The sequence below is a fragment of the Akebia trifoliata genome, chromosome 14, assembly GCF_017979445.1.
Source record: "Akebia trifoliata isolate Shusen 1 chromosome 14, ASM1797944v1, whole genome shotgun sequence".
Taxonomy (NCBI): Eukaryota; Viridiplantae; Streptophyta; class Magnoliopsida; order Ranunculales; family Lardizabalaceae; genus Akebia; species Akebia trifoliata.
In genome coordinates, this window is record NC_141388.1 from 34,227,679 (window position 1) to 34,241,288 (window position 13,610).

A 13,610-nucleotide genomic window follows, 5' to 3' on the forward strand; every position below is an offset into this window, starting at 1 on the left:
TAGAGAAGATCGAGGTCAAAGGAACATGTCTCAATTTAAAAACATAAGGGGTATCTCAAATATTTTTCAAAACATGGAGGGCATATTTAAAATAATCACCTTTGATAGATCCAAAATCCAAATCTGATCATATGTTTAGTATTAGATACCACCTCTTTCTCAATCCCCATGTTGGAATTTTTATAATAAACTGGAAAAGGACAATCTCAATTCAATTGATTCAGACATGTGATGTGTGCTCTCGTGTGCCATGAAAGCCAAATTAATGTGAGAATTATTGTCCTAGGTCAAGAGCATTGGATACTTCTCGATATGTGTGGGGTTGTGAATCACGAGGATTGAAGATGACAATGGGGATGACGACCACCTCTAGGGATGATGGTAACACTCTTAAAAGTGAACCATCTCTTACACTTGGTCCTCTATATTATCTTTCCAAGGCCATTCAATTTCAATGATCTTACCTGAAAATTAAGATAGCTTGCTTGGAGAAGAACATGGCTGATGATGGAGAGGAGGTGAGAAGAGAGAAGAAGAAGAAGAAGCTTGGAGGGTTCAAAACAATGCCATATATCTTAGGTGAGTTAATCCTCTCTCTCTCTCTCTCTCTCCACAAGTTCAGTTGTGATGGGAGTCTAAGAAGATAGAGATACATTAATTTTGATTAATCTAAGAAAAATCAGTGAAAGGGTGATATGAAAAATAATTGTAATTAGAATGTGGATGGAATATTAGGCTTTCTATTTATTATTTCTTTTTTTCTTTGTTTATTTTTAAGGTTGTTTGCAATGTTTTAATAATCAAACCAATGATTTTATTGAAAACTTCCTCCAAGTTGTTGGAATGCGGTTGGACCTTAGTCCAATTTGGTCAGACCATTTATATTTATTAAAGAATTTTGCAAATTTTTGCGACCGATTTATTTGCAAAATAATCAAGTTATATGAGTTCATTTTTGTTTCAATAACCGATTTATTGGCATATAATCCCAACCATGAGTAAATGCAAAATCCAAAGTCGAGATGGAATCGTATTTTGAGAATTGATTTCATTTTGTCATCATTTGAGTTCATTTTCATGAATCTACAGTCCTAGCCCATCTTTTAATTAGCATGATTAATGTATTATTTTCTTAAATTATCTTCTTTTAATCATGTAAAAGAAAAAATTAATACATACATTTACAATTTAATTATAAAATGATCGATCTACTCATTATGTAAATCATGTGCTCTTTCTCAAAATTTCATATTTTATTAATTAAATCAGTTCATCGGTTGATTTAATAATCAATAAATCATTGGTTCCATTAAAACTTAACAATTCTTTCAAACAATCTGGTTATATTCAAATTGACTTGGCATTCTTACACAATCCAGTCTGATAACATGATCGATCAGAGTTTTAAAAACAATGGTCAATTTTGTGAAGTAGGGCTTATCGATGGATCCAGTCAGGAATGTATGAGGTCAAAGGGTCACATTAGACCCATAACCAATCCGGTAACAATTGAATCGGATTTGGGTTAGATCAGATCTGATTTGATATACAAAATATAAATAAACTACATGTCTTTGAATAAAAATTGTTAACCAACTATTCCAAAATTGGAAAAGGGGAGAACTATGAATATGAGAGGGTCAGGGAATTAAATACTTACCAAATCGGTAAAATCTTGATTTGATAATTATTTTGTAAAGATGTGTAATTATAATTATTTTGAGATCTTATTTGGTAAATTGGTCTTTTCAAAATCACGGGTGAGTATTACTTTGGACAAAAGTGACCATGACTCACCAACCAACATTTAAAAAACAATAATATATATATTTTTTTAAAGTTGTTTATTATGTAGGAATATTTAAATTTGATGTTTTATTATTATTATTATTATTGAGAAATGTTTGGATATGTTATGGTGCAGCAAATGAAGTATGTGATAGATTTGCGACAACTGGTTTCAACGCCAACATGATCACATACTTAACTCAACAGCTAAACATGCCATTGGTGAAGGCTTCCAACACACTCACCAATTTCACTGGAACTTCTACTTCGACTCCTCTCATTGGTGCATTGGTTGCAGACTCTTTTGCTGGTCGATACTGGACCATTATTGTGGGCTCCATTCTTTATGACCTGGTAAATTAACTCCTCTCTCTCTCTTTTATATTCTATTCGCAGACCAACTTTTACTCATATCACACTATTACTTTTGAAATTGAAGTTTGTGGGCTCCATTCTTTATTAAATTAAAGACGCAATTTTGTAAAGATTAGGGTAAGGGGTATTAATATATATGAGAGCTGCCATTAACACGCTGACTTTTACTTATAACAGACCAATATATATGTAGAATAACCTTTTATTTTCAAAGGATTGGTGTGTTGTTAGTAAATGTGGTGTGCCGGTAGAATTTCTCAAATATACTATGCAAATATATTTATTTACTATACCTTTGCAATTATTTTAAGAGATGGCTGATCCGGAGGTGATGAGATGCACTTTTAAATATGATCGTTGGAGTGTGGATAACCATTGTATTTCTTTAATGACGGCACCCCATTTTCTTTTTATCTTGGGTAATTACACTTTCACCTTTGGTTTGGTGACTATGTCGACCCCCTAATGTTATAAGAATTGCGCTTACCTCCTCTATAGCTATCTAACGGATTCACTTAATATATATATATATATATATAGAACAGCGTTCCTAAGACTCATATTGGGACTCACATTGCGACACACCGTTTTGTCTTATATGGGCAAAAATATTTGGAATGGGCTGATTTTTTGTGAGGATGATCTCTATGGTGAGGAGATCATCCTTGCCAAAAATCAGCTCATTATGAAACTTCTAGACCGTCCAATTTTTGTTGAAAAATTATAGACCGTCCAATTTTTGTAAATCAATTTTGATGGGGTTAGAAGTTTTGGAATGGGATGATTTTTTGCCAGGATGATCCCCTCATCACAGAGATCATCCTCACAAAAAATCAGCTCATTCTAAACATTTTTTGCCATATAAGACAAAACGGTGTGTCGCAATGTGAGTCTCAATATGAGTCTTAGGAACGTGACCCATATATATATATATAAAAGGATCATTTCACCCATTTTAAAAAGTTTTTCTCGTTTGCAAAGGGAAAATTTTATATTATTAATTTTTTTTACAAGAAAAATTATAAATAAGAGGGTCAAATGATAAAATAACACATGAACATCAACACTGTTTGTGAAAGGGGAGGCATAACCACCAAGGGGGTGGCTGAATGATAGTAACTTGGGGTCAAGAAATCTGCTCTTTCTATGGTTTCAAGTTCAAATCCCACTACCTATAAAAAACCTTGGTGACCACGCACCGCTCCACGTAGCCTGAGTGCGAGGCGTAGGGACTAGTCTGGTGCGCGCAAGCTAACCCGGATACCCTTCGTTATAAAATTTTTTTTTTTTTCAAAACGTTAACATAAAATTATTCGAAATCATAGGCGGTCAAAATGTAATTTACTTTTTATTTTTTCATAGAAAAAGTTCTTTGATTTTTACTTATTTATTAAATTTTTTTTCGGATATACTTAGGCCTGTCAACGGATAGATATCCGATCGGATAGTGCTGTATTCGAATTCGAATCCGAATTTTTTTAGTGATATCCGAATTCAAATTCGAATCCGATCGGATACCACTAACGAATATTCGAATTCGTATCTGAATAAATTATCGGATATCCGATATTATCCGATTCGAATCCGAAATTTACTATCCGAAAATTATTTACTATTTGAATTTTTTTGAAATTATCCGAAATTATCTGAAATTTATCGGAAAAAAGAAACCCTAACCTGACGAGAGAGAGATTCCGATTCGGCTTATCCATGGACGTCGATGCCCCAGGTGAGCCGCTAAGAGAGATTCCGACGGTGACCGTGACGGGTTGAGATCGTGGAAGACGATGAGATCTGTAAAAAGCTTGAGAGAGAGAGAGACAGAGAGACTCTGACGTCGATTCAGCTTGTCACTGGACGCCAATGCCGAAGGTGAGCCGTTGAGAGAGATTCCGACGGTGACAAGTGTTTTCGGCTGAAGACGATGAGGGTTGAACCGTTGAAGACGAAGAGGGCTATTGATGTCTCGTTGAGGGTTGAAGACGATGATGTCTCGTTGAGGGTTGAGCACGATGAGGGTTGAAGACAACACGAGGGCTATCGTAACCAGATCAGGCCAGCCATAGGACTGTCGATGAGGGTTGAAGATGACGAGGTGAGGATGAGGGCAGAGGGCTGAGGGCTGAGGGCTGAGTTCTGTTCGACTTCGACAGAAGTACAGAATCGATTTTAACTTTTAATGTTTTATTATATATTAAAAAAAATAATAAAATAAATTATTATTTTCGAATCGGATATTATCGAATTCGAATTCACCTATATCCGAATTCGTATCCGAAACACTATCGGATATTGAAAATTATCCGAATCCGAATTTGATATCTGAAAATTTCAGATAATATCCGATTCTTCGACTTCGAATTCGGATTTCGACTATCCATTGACAGGCCTAGATATACTGACCTTTAATATCTGAAAGTTTCATTGTCAACCAATTGAGCTGTAGGTGCAAATCCAATAAGCACTTTGACTTGGGTATTTAGTTTCAACTTTTTTTCTAACCCTACTAAAAAGATGAGAGATGATGGAAGAAATCATAGGCTGTCTACTGTCTTTTATTTTAAATTTTCTAAAACTTCTCTCTCTCTCTCTTACATCTCTCCATTAATGTTAAATTCATGAGTCCTGATAATATGACTTGCTAGGTGGCATACTCAATCGACTACCCAACCTAGATAAGTTTGGGAACCGTAGATTTGTATGCCTCGAGAAACATGGATCCCTCGGGATACACATTTTTTTGGGGAAGTGCAATTATGTATCTTGAGGTGTACAGATCTACGTTCCCAAACTTGTCACGCCAAGAAGTCCATTGAGTATACCACCTGGCGAGTTATATTATCATGACTCTAAATTCATATTCTCTCTCTTTTCTCCTGATTTTAATTTAGAGTCATGATAATCCGACTACCCCACGTGGCATACTCAATCGACTATCTGACATGACAAGTTTGGGAATCACAGATCTGTGTTCTTTGGGATACACAGTTCCCTTGAGATACTCTTTTTTATGGGGAAGTGTAGCCGTGTATCCTGAGGAGCGTAGCTCTACGGTCTCCAAACTTGTCACGTCAGGGTAGTTGATTGAGTTTGCCACATAGGGTAGTTAGAGTATCACGATTCTTTAATTTATTACCTAATCAACTCTTCTTTCTTAAAACCAATCAAATAATTATGGACCATGCATGTTATCCATCAACAGTGTAACAATAAACTTATTGTGATTAGTTATGTACACCCTAATCAACATAATTAGTTTCATTAATGATCAATGTGCAATAATTTCCTTTTTTTTTTATAGTGTTTTTCATTTTTGTTAGCGGGGCATCCCAAATTCCCAACTTACACTAGTGGGATGGGGTGAGCTAGGGTCTGGACCTGTGAGCAATAGTCCCACATCGCCTAGGTATCATAACCTTGAGCTATATATAAACCTAAGACAATCTTCATCTTACAAGCCAATTTTCTGAGGATGAGTTAGGCCCATGGGCCTTTACATGGTATCAAACATTGATTTATTAATCAAATTTTAGGTCTTACTCAAATCATCATCCGACAGGTGGCTTCTTTGCTACTCCCCGAACTACCAAAGCTCATTAGATCATGATCTCCTTCCTTCATTCATGCTTTTCCTCATTTTTATGGATATCTACTATCTATTTCTATGGCATCAATAATGTTATTTCTAATCACTTTCTTCAATCACCACGTGATTCTTTTAATGGCGATATTGTGGTTCTGACAGAAAATCGAAATTAAAGCCTTTGGAGAGAGTTGGTGTCAATAGCCCAAGTCTTGAAATTTGAAAAGTAGTTCTCATTGAGGGTTTGACCTTTGTCTTTGAGTAATCGTCAACTTTACTTGGATATGTCACTTTCCAAAGCAAAGAAGGAAAGAGATCACTGATTGCCCATCCATATATGTTGTAAAATACAGATGAAATGTACTCATTCTTGATCTGAACCACATATTAAAACCCCCTTCTTGTCCCAATTACCTGTGTTCAGTTCAAGTTATTCCAATTTCATGTCCAAGCCCAACTTTTCAGTTCTAATCTCTAAGCCACTTGATAAGCTCACCCAAGATCAAATCACTACTAGTTTGTATGGCTCAGCCCATCATAGTCTTTTAAAGATGTCTGTGGATTGAAATTAAGGTCAATGATTGAGCCCGTGATAGAGCCACATTGAGACCAATTAAGGTCAATGATTGAGCCACATTGAACCACATATTAAAACCCCCTTCTTGTCCCAATTACCTGTGTTCAGTTCAAGTTATTCCAATTTCATGTCCAAGCCCAACTTTTCAGTTCTAATCTCTAGGCCACTTGATAAGCTCACCCAAGATCAAATCACTACTAGTTTGTATGGTTCAGCCCATCATAGTCTTTTAAAGATGTCTGTGGATTGAAATTAAGGTCAATGATTGAACCCGTGATAGAGCCACATTGAGACCATTTAAGACCCAAAAGAGACAATGATCGATTTCAAGGTCCTAAAGAGGCCATTCAATAATGTTTATTTTTCGGGTTGTCCATGCATATTTGAGGTGATTTGATTTGTTTCAAGCCATGTGATCATTGGGACATCTTCTTCGACAACGTGCATTTGGGTGGAACACATATACAAAGAATGCAAACATATGTCGAAGTGGAGAGAGGAGAGTTTTGCATTCCGAGATTCGTTCGGAATGGAATGAACGACGACATTTGCTAAAAACATATATTTGTCAGGGACGAATTTGTAGGTTGGGGGTGCGAGGGTACATGGGTATTATTGGAATTTTCTAATACCTATTGTACGACTAGTGTTTATAATAAATTCTTATGATGTAATCCTAATTTGACATAAAGTGAAAATTCAACTTCTCACTCTTGTGGATGTAGGCACACCGCCGAACCACGTTAAATCTACGTGTTTTTATTTTCTTTCTTGTTTTTCCTTTTTTTGTATTATTCATCATAATTGTTGCACGTAGTACAACAATGATACATCATATCATCTCATTTGGATTATGATTTTGATTCTATTTAGGATTCTCTATGATTTTTATATAAATCCCATTAGGGTTCCTGTAATCTTACGAAGAGAATCAATCTAATATCTAATTTTCTCTAGGACCATGACCCACGAATTTTAGAGACTGAATTTCAATGACCGAGGGCCAACGAAATTATTTATGTTCCCCAGATTCGACCGGTTGGAGCCGTTGAATTTATCCCATCCTTCACTAATTAAACGGTTTCGGCTTGTTGAAAAAAAAAAAAACTGATAATGAAAATTTTGACATCTTGGTCCATAGAATTTTATGAAATTAAACAGCTTTGGTCCATTGAATTTGGCATTTTTTCATGTTGTGCCTCCTCTATGCACGTGCAACACCCCCACATCACATGCACCAAGTAAGTGAGGGTATGCCTGCACGGGTACAATAAAAAATGTTGGTGTGATAACATAAGATATCAATTTAAATTTTAAATCACGTACATTTTATTTATTTTTATTTATATTACAATGTTCATTACCACAGGGATTAATCGGCATCACCATATCTGCAGTCCTTCCCTTTTTTCGACCCCCACCATGCAAAACTGAGGACAATTGCCAAGAAGCCTCGGCATGGCAGCTAAGTATTTTCTACGCCTCGCTGTTCCTCACATCTCTAGGCTCTGGTGGCATTCGACCTTGTGTAGTAACATTTGGAGCCGATCAATTGGACATGACGAAATCAAGTCGGGCGGTTCCGAGTTGTAATTTCTTCAATTGGTACTATTTCATAATGGGATTATCAACATTACTGGCACTAACTGTTGTTGTTTATATCCAAGACAATGTGAGTTGGGGTTGGGGTCTAGGGATACCAACCATAGCCATGGCCATATCCATTGTCACCTTTGTGATTGGTTCCCCTCTCTATAAGAAGTTGAAGCCGGCTGGTAGCCCATTGATCAGATTGACTCAGGTCATAGTTGCAGGAATAAAGAAGAGGAATGCAGTTGGACCCATTGATCCTCATCTCTTGTATGAAAATATAGAGATGGATGCTTCAATTGCTACCCATGGGAGGCTCCTTCATACCAACCAATTCAAGTAAGTTGCATTTAATTAAGGGAATGATATTAGCTGATTATACGCTATGCATTTTAATTGTTTATATATACATGAATCGATATCCATCATATTTTTAAAACTCGTCTGAGGTACCCCCCGAGTCTTTGTGCATGAATTTATATTCAATAAGGGAATGATATTAGCTGATTATACGCTATGCATTTTAATTGGTTATATATACATGAATCAATATCCATCATATTTTTAAAACTCGTCTGAGGTACCCCGAGTCTTTGTGCATGAATTTATATTCAATATGGTTATAGAACTTTTCCAAGACTCCGATATGAGTCAATGTGATTTAATGCATAAGCATGTGTATTTTGACTTTTTGGTGAAGAGTAATGATTTTCGCATACTCAACATACTCTCCTGATGTGGCATGTGCTAGAATCATAGATCTTTTTCCTCGAGAGACACAACTACACATATTTATGGGGGATGTGCATATATGTATCCCATGACATAAAATCTAGGGTTCTAACACATGTCCTTTCAAGATAGTATTTTGAGTATGCCACATGGGGGAGTCAGATGATCTCAACTCTTGGTGAGATGTGTTTAGATACTTATGCATATGCTCCTTGACCTTGGTCTTTTATCATTAATTAAAAATGACCTAAATACCCTCATCTTTAACTTATAACAGAAGACCCATAAAACTTTTCTTTCCAAGAAAACTAGTCATCTTCAATCCATCGTTGAAAATAAAAATCATTGATTTTTCTACTTTAAAATTCCATACCATATTCTACTTCTCCAAAATCCTATCTTGTTCTTTGGATTAATGGCTTTAAGTAGATAAAAATCCTAAAGATGAAGAGGCCGATATATTTACATTTTATTAGTTAGTCAATAAGAGAAGATCTAGGTCAAACCATGCATCTCATCAATTTGAAAGCATAGGCACGTACATTTCTCATATGTTTACCAAAACATGGGGACATATGTCTAAATTACCCTAAAAACATACCCGTTCTTAAAAAAAACTAAATATTTAAAACATCAAAATTGGTAAATAATTTGGAACATACTTATGACATACCCACAAAACTTGCCCATGAGTGGATAAATATCTCTTTAACCCATATTCATTTGCTCCTTATAAACTCGAATAGACTCAGTAGATATCCATATTGAGTCGACTCGACAAGATTTAAAACTATGATTTCAAGAACATGATTGCTTGAATTACACTTTGTTTGAAGGTTCTTTGATAAAGCTGCGATCATAACCGAAGGCGATAAACTAGATTCTGACCCACCAAATCTATGGAAAATCTCCACCGTCCATCGTGTTGAAGAGTTGAAATCAATCATCAGAATGGCACCAATCTGGTCTGCAGCAATATTGCTAATAACTGCATCATCCCATCAAAATTCTTTTTCAATCCAACAAGCTCAAACCATGGATCGTCACCTCTCTCATTCCTTCCAAATTCCACCAGCCTCAATGACCATCTTCAACAACATAACTATGCTCATCAGTCTCATCGCCTATGAACGAATCTTCGTCCCCATAACTCGTCGACTAACTGGTAATCCCTCGGGCATTACTTGCCTACAACGGATGGGAATAGGCTACATGATCAACATTCTATCGACGATGATTGCTGCAATTATCGAAATCAAACGAAAATCAATTGCTGCGAGTCACAATTTGCTTGATAAACCTAAAGAAATAATACCCATTAGTGTGTTTTGGTTGGTTCCTCAGTATGGGTTTCATGGGTTGGCCGAAGCTTTCATGTCTGTGGGTCATTTGGAGTTCCTTTATGATCAATCTCCTGAAAGCATGAGGAGTACTGCAGTTGCACTCTACTGGATAGCTATTTCAATGGGAAATTACCTAAGTACCCTTTTGGTTTCACTAGTTCACAAGTACAGTGGAAAGAACAACTGGTTAGCTGACAGGAATATTAATAGGGGAAGATTGGAAAATTATTACTGGCTTGTGACTTGTGTGCAAGGGTTAAATTTTATGTATTATATATTGTGCGCTTGGTTTTATAAATATAAGTCCTTAGAAGTTATGGATATGAAGGGTTCATCTGAGCTAGTGAATGATGGAGGAGATTTGGAGCTTGTTAAGAATCAAATTCCATCTAAGCTTGCAAATGATGTTAGTGATGAAGAGGAAGCAGGTGGTGTGGAACTTATTAGGAATGAGAGAGTTTAGAGATGTAATGTAATGGGTTTCATTAATTAGTACAAATGTAACCATCTAATATCACAAGATTGGCTAAACTTTTGAGAAATCCAGCAAATAGTGGCTGTTTTTGATAAATATTAGAAAACACTTGGTTGGTTGAGTAAATTTTTGCAATATAATCGATGGTTTTCTAAAACACCCAATTTGAAATTAATGGCCCAAATACTTTTTAATAATATTTATTAAAGTGACTGTTCATTTCAATTACCAAAACGTGAACGATAACGAATTCGAAGCTTTTTAAAGTGACTATTACTACAAGAAAATTGGTTTTTAGTGGTGAGTTTTTTAGCAACGGTTTATATATTGTCATTAAAAAGTAATTTTTAACGGCATAATGAATATGTTACCACTAAAAATGTTATAGCATCAATATTTAGTGGCAAGTATGTGCCATTAATGCCATGGATGTAAATTTTGGCACCCTTAAAGATGATCACATCAAGATATTTAGTAATAAATTGTATTTTGTGCCACTAAAGATTTAAGGTTCTAGTGATAAGATATCTTTTGTTACTAAGGCTTAGTCATTAATTACGGTTATATTTCATCACTAAATACATATGTTTAGCCGCAAATGTATATGTTACCACAAAACAATAACCTTTAGGACGCAAATAAAATGTAGTCACTATAGGTGTTATACTAATAACATTTAGCAACAACTCAAATGTAATGGCTAAAATGCATAAAAATACGCCATTAATTCGATGATTGGAAATTTTTGCAGTCGACATAGTGACCACATGAAAAGATTTAGTGACAAATTTTATTTTATTGCCACTAAATTATAAAATTTTAGTGGCAACATTTTTGTTGTTGTCGTTAATGATAAATTTTAGTTACAGATTGATTTTCGCTACTAAAATACATCTTTGGTAACAGGAATAAGATTTTGTCACTAATTCATGATTATAAATTCTTGGAACTAACATAATGACCACATGAAGAGATTTTAATGAAGAATATTTTTGTTGCCCCTGAAAGGTGTAAGGTTTTATTGGCAACATTTTTTGTTCTCACTAATGATTAGTTTTTGTTACAGGTTGATTTTCAACACTAAAATATACTTTCAATGGCACATTTAGTGACAACCACGAAGTCGTAACAAAAAAACACAAAAATCCACGACTAATTCCATGGCTAGATGAGGTATCAATGGATATCCATTTAACCTGAAATGATGATTCAACTGTAAGTGAATTGCAACCAGATCCAAATTTGGATCCTTTTTCATTTGAATAGATTAGAATTAGGTCTCTTGAGATCAAAAAAATCCAAACCTAGATCCTTTTTCAATTGATCACTTACTTTATATCTTAAGAGATTTACTTGATAGACCTAACTCGAATATGAAATTTCATTTTTAGCCGCGATTTATATTTTGCCACTACATAGTAATGTTTAGTAGTGAAAATAAAATGTTACAACTAAATAGTAATTTTTAGTGGCAAAAATAAAATGTTGCCATTGTAAGTGCCATAGTAATAATATTTAGTGACAACTCAATTGTAGCGGTTAAAATATACAAAAATACGCCACAAATTCCATAGAATTGACAACATTTTTTTTTGTCATTAATAGTTAATTTTAATTACATATTGAGTTTTTCCTCTAATACATACCTTTAGTGGCGAGAATAAGATTTCGTCAATAAAAAAAAGACACAAAAAATCCACCACTAATTCCATAGTCGAAAATTTTGAGTGACGGGAAGCTTATTATATTATAAAATAAAAATAAGTTTGTTTTATTTATCTGTCTAAATATTAACAATAAAAAATCTTTCCATCAACTAATGGTTGAGATTGTTGGGATTTTAAAAAAACATCTATGTTTCCTTTCATCAAAACCCTCCATCTCAAGCAAATCTTATTTTTCCTCTAGGTTTTAAAAAACACAAAGAATTAGGGTTTGGCAAGTTTGCCACAATTAACACCCGATTGTCTTCTGTTTTGAGCTCTCCGATGTTAAAATTCTAATTAGATATCGTTAATTAAGTTCTGTTACTTTTGCAAATGGAAATGGTGGACAAACTAGGTTTGAATTCGAAGCTTTAAAAATCAAAGAAACTCATAAAAGACTTTGGTGAGTTCAGTTCTTTCTTCACTTTGAAGAACAATCCAAAACGAAATCTGTTTTTGATTCTACTTTAAAATTTTCTGTTCTGAAGCTTTTTGAAGCTGGACCATGTTGATTTGAGTAAAATCGTAGAATTCTTAGATTGAGCAATTGACTCAGTTTCAAAAATTTCAATTTACTTTATAAAACCTTAATTCCTGGATTGATCTTATGATCGTTTATTATTATTGTGATTTATCTTTCAAAAATCTTTCTTGAACTATTGATTAGATTAATGCCAAATCTGATGCTGAATTCTATGTTGAATCCGCGAACTGGAAGAAATTTCTGAGAATAATTTAGCATTAAAAGAGTTCCATAAGAAGGACATCAAGTCCCTCCTTGTGTTAAAAAAGATTAGGCCTCTTACCAAGTATCAAGTACTAAAATCTCTATATTTCCTGTTTGGTAGTTTGTTTATTTCAATATAGTGTATATCGATTTTGATGAGAATGGTGATACAAATTCAATTTCATTTTGATAATTGAGGTATTTTCATCATCAAGTGGTGGTGGTGAACTTAGGAGACTTCAGATATCCAACATCCATCATCAAGATCAAACAATTTCTTGTCCATCCCTAGCAGTCCAATGATCGCTTAAACTATTAATAATTTATGTTTAATGCCTCAACTTGGCTTAGAAATCTCTGAATTTTTTATATAAGGTACAAATTGCTCATAATTTATCATTCTAAAATGCAGAATATAAGCAAGAGAAATAAAAAAAAATTGACAAATGCAGAATATGAGTAGCGTTCAATGGCCAACAGTTTGGCAAACATTTTGGCAAACACATTTTTCAAAACATGGGTTAGAGGTCTTGGAATGGGCTGTTTTTTGGTGAGGATGATCTCTATGGTGAGGAGATCATCATCACCAAAAATCAGCCCATTCCAAAACTTCTAACCTCATCAAAAATGGTTTAAAAAAATGGACGGTTCACGATTTTTCAACTTGTAAAATGGGGCTAGAAGTTTTTGAATGAGCTGATTTTTTGGTGAGGA

The 13,610-nt window shown here is 34.6% G+C and overlaps 1 protein-coding gene across 1 annotated transcript; it reads left to right on the forward strand.

Annotated features, from left to right (window-relative positions):
• The first annotated feature begins 486 nt into the window (after positions 1-486).
• LOC147386912 (protein NRT1/ PTR FAMILY 3.1-like) lies at positions 487-10,562 on the forward strand. The gene is made up of 4 exons (XM_086424499.1): positions 487-579; positions 1,925-2,142; positions 7,693-8,252; positions 9,482-10,562. The coding sequence occupies exons 1-4, from the start codon at positions 498-500 to the stop codon at positions 10,449-10,451; spliced, it is 1,830 nt and encodes a 609-aa protein (XP_086280625.1). The 5' UTR covers positions 487-497; the 3' UTR covers positions 10,452-10,562.
• The last annotated feature ends 3,048 nt before the right edge of the window (positions 10,563-13,610 follow it).

Coding starts and splice junctions, on each gene's coding strand:
- LOC147386912 (XM_086424499.1), top strand. CDS start 498: ATGGCTGATGATGGAGAGGAGGTGAGAAGAGAGAAGAAGAAGAAGAAG. Junction 580..1,924: donor AACAATGCCATATATCTTAG/GTGAGTTAATCC, acceptor GTTATGGTGCAG/CAAATGAAGTATGTGATAGA. Junction 2,143..7,692: donor GCTCCATTCTTTATGACCTG/GTAAATTAACTC, acceptor TCATTACCACAG/GGATTAATCGGCATCACCAT.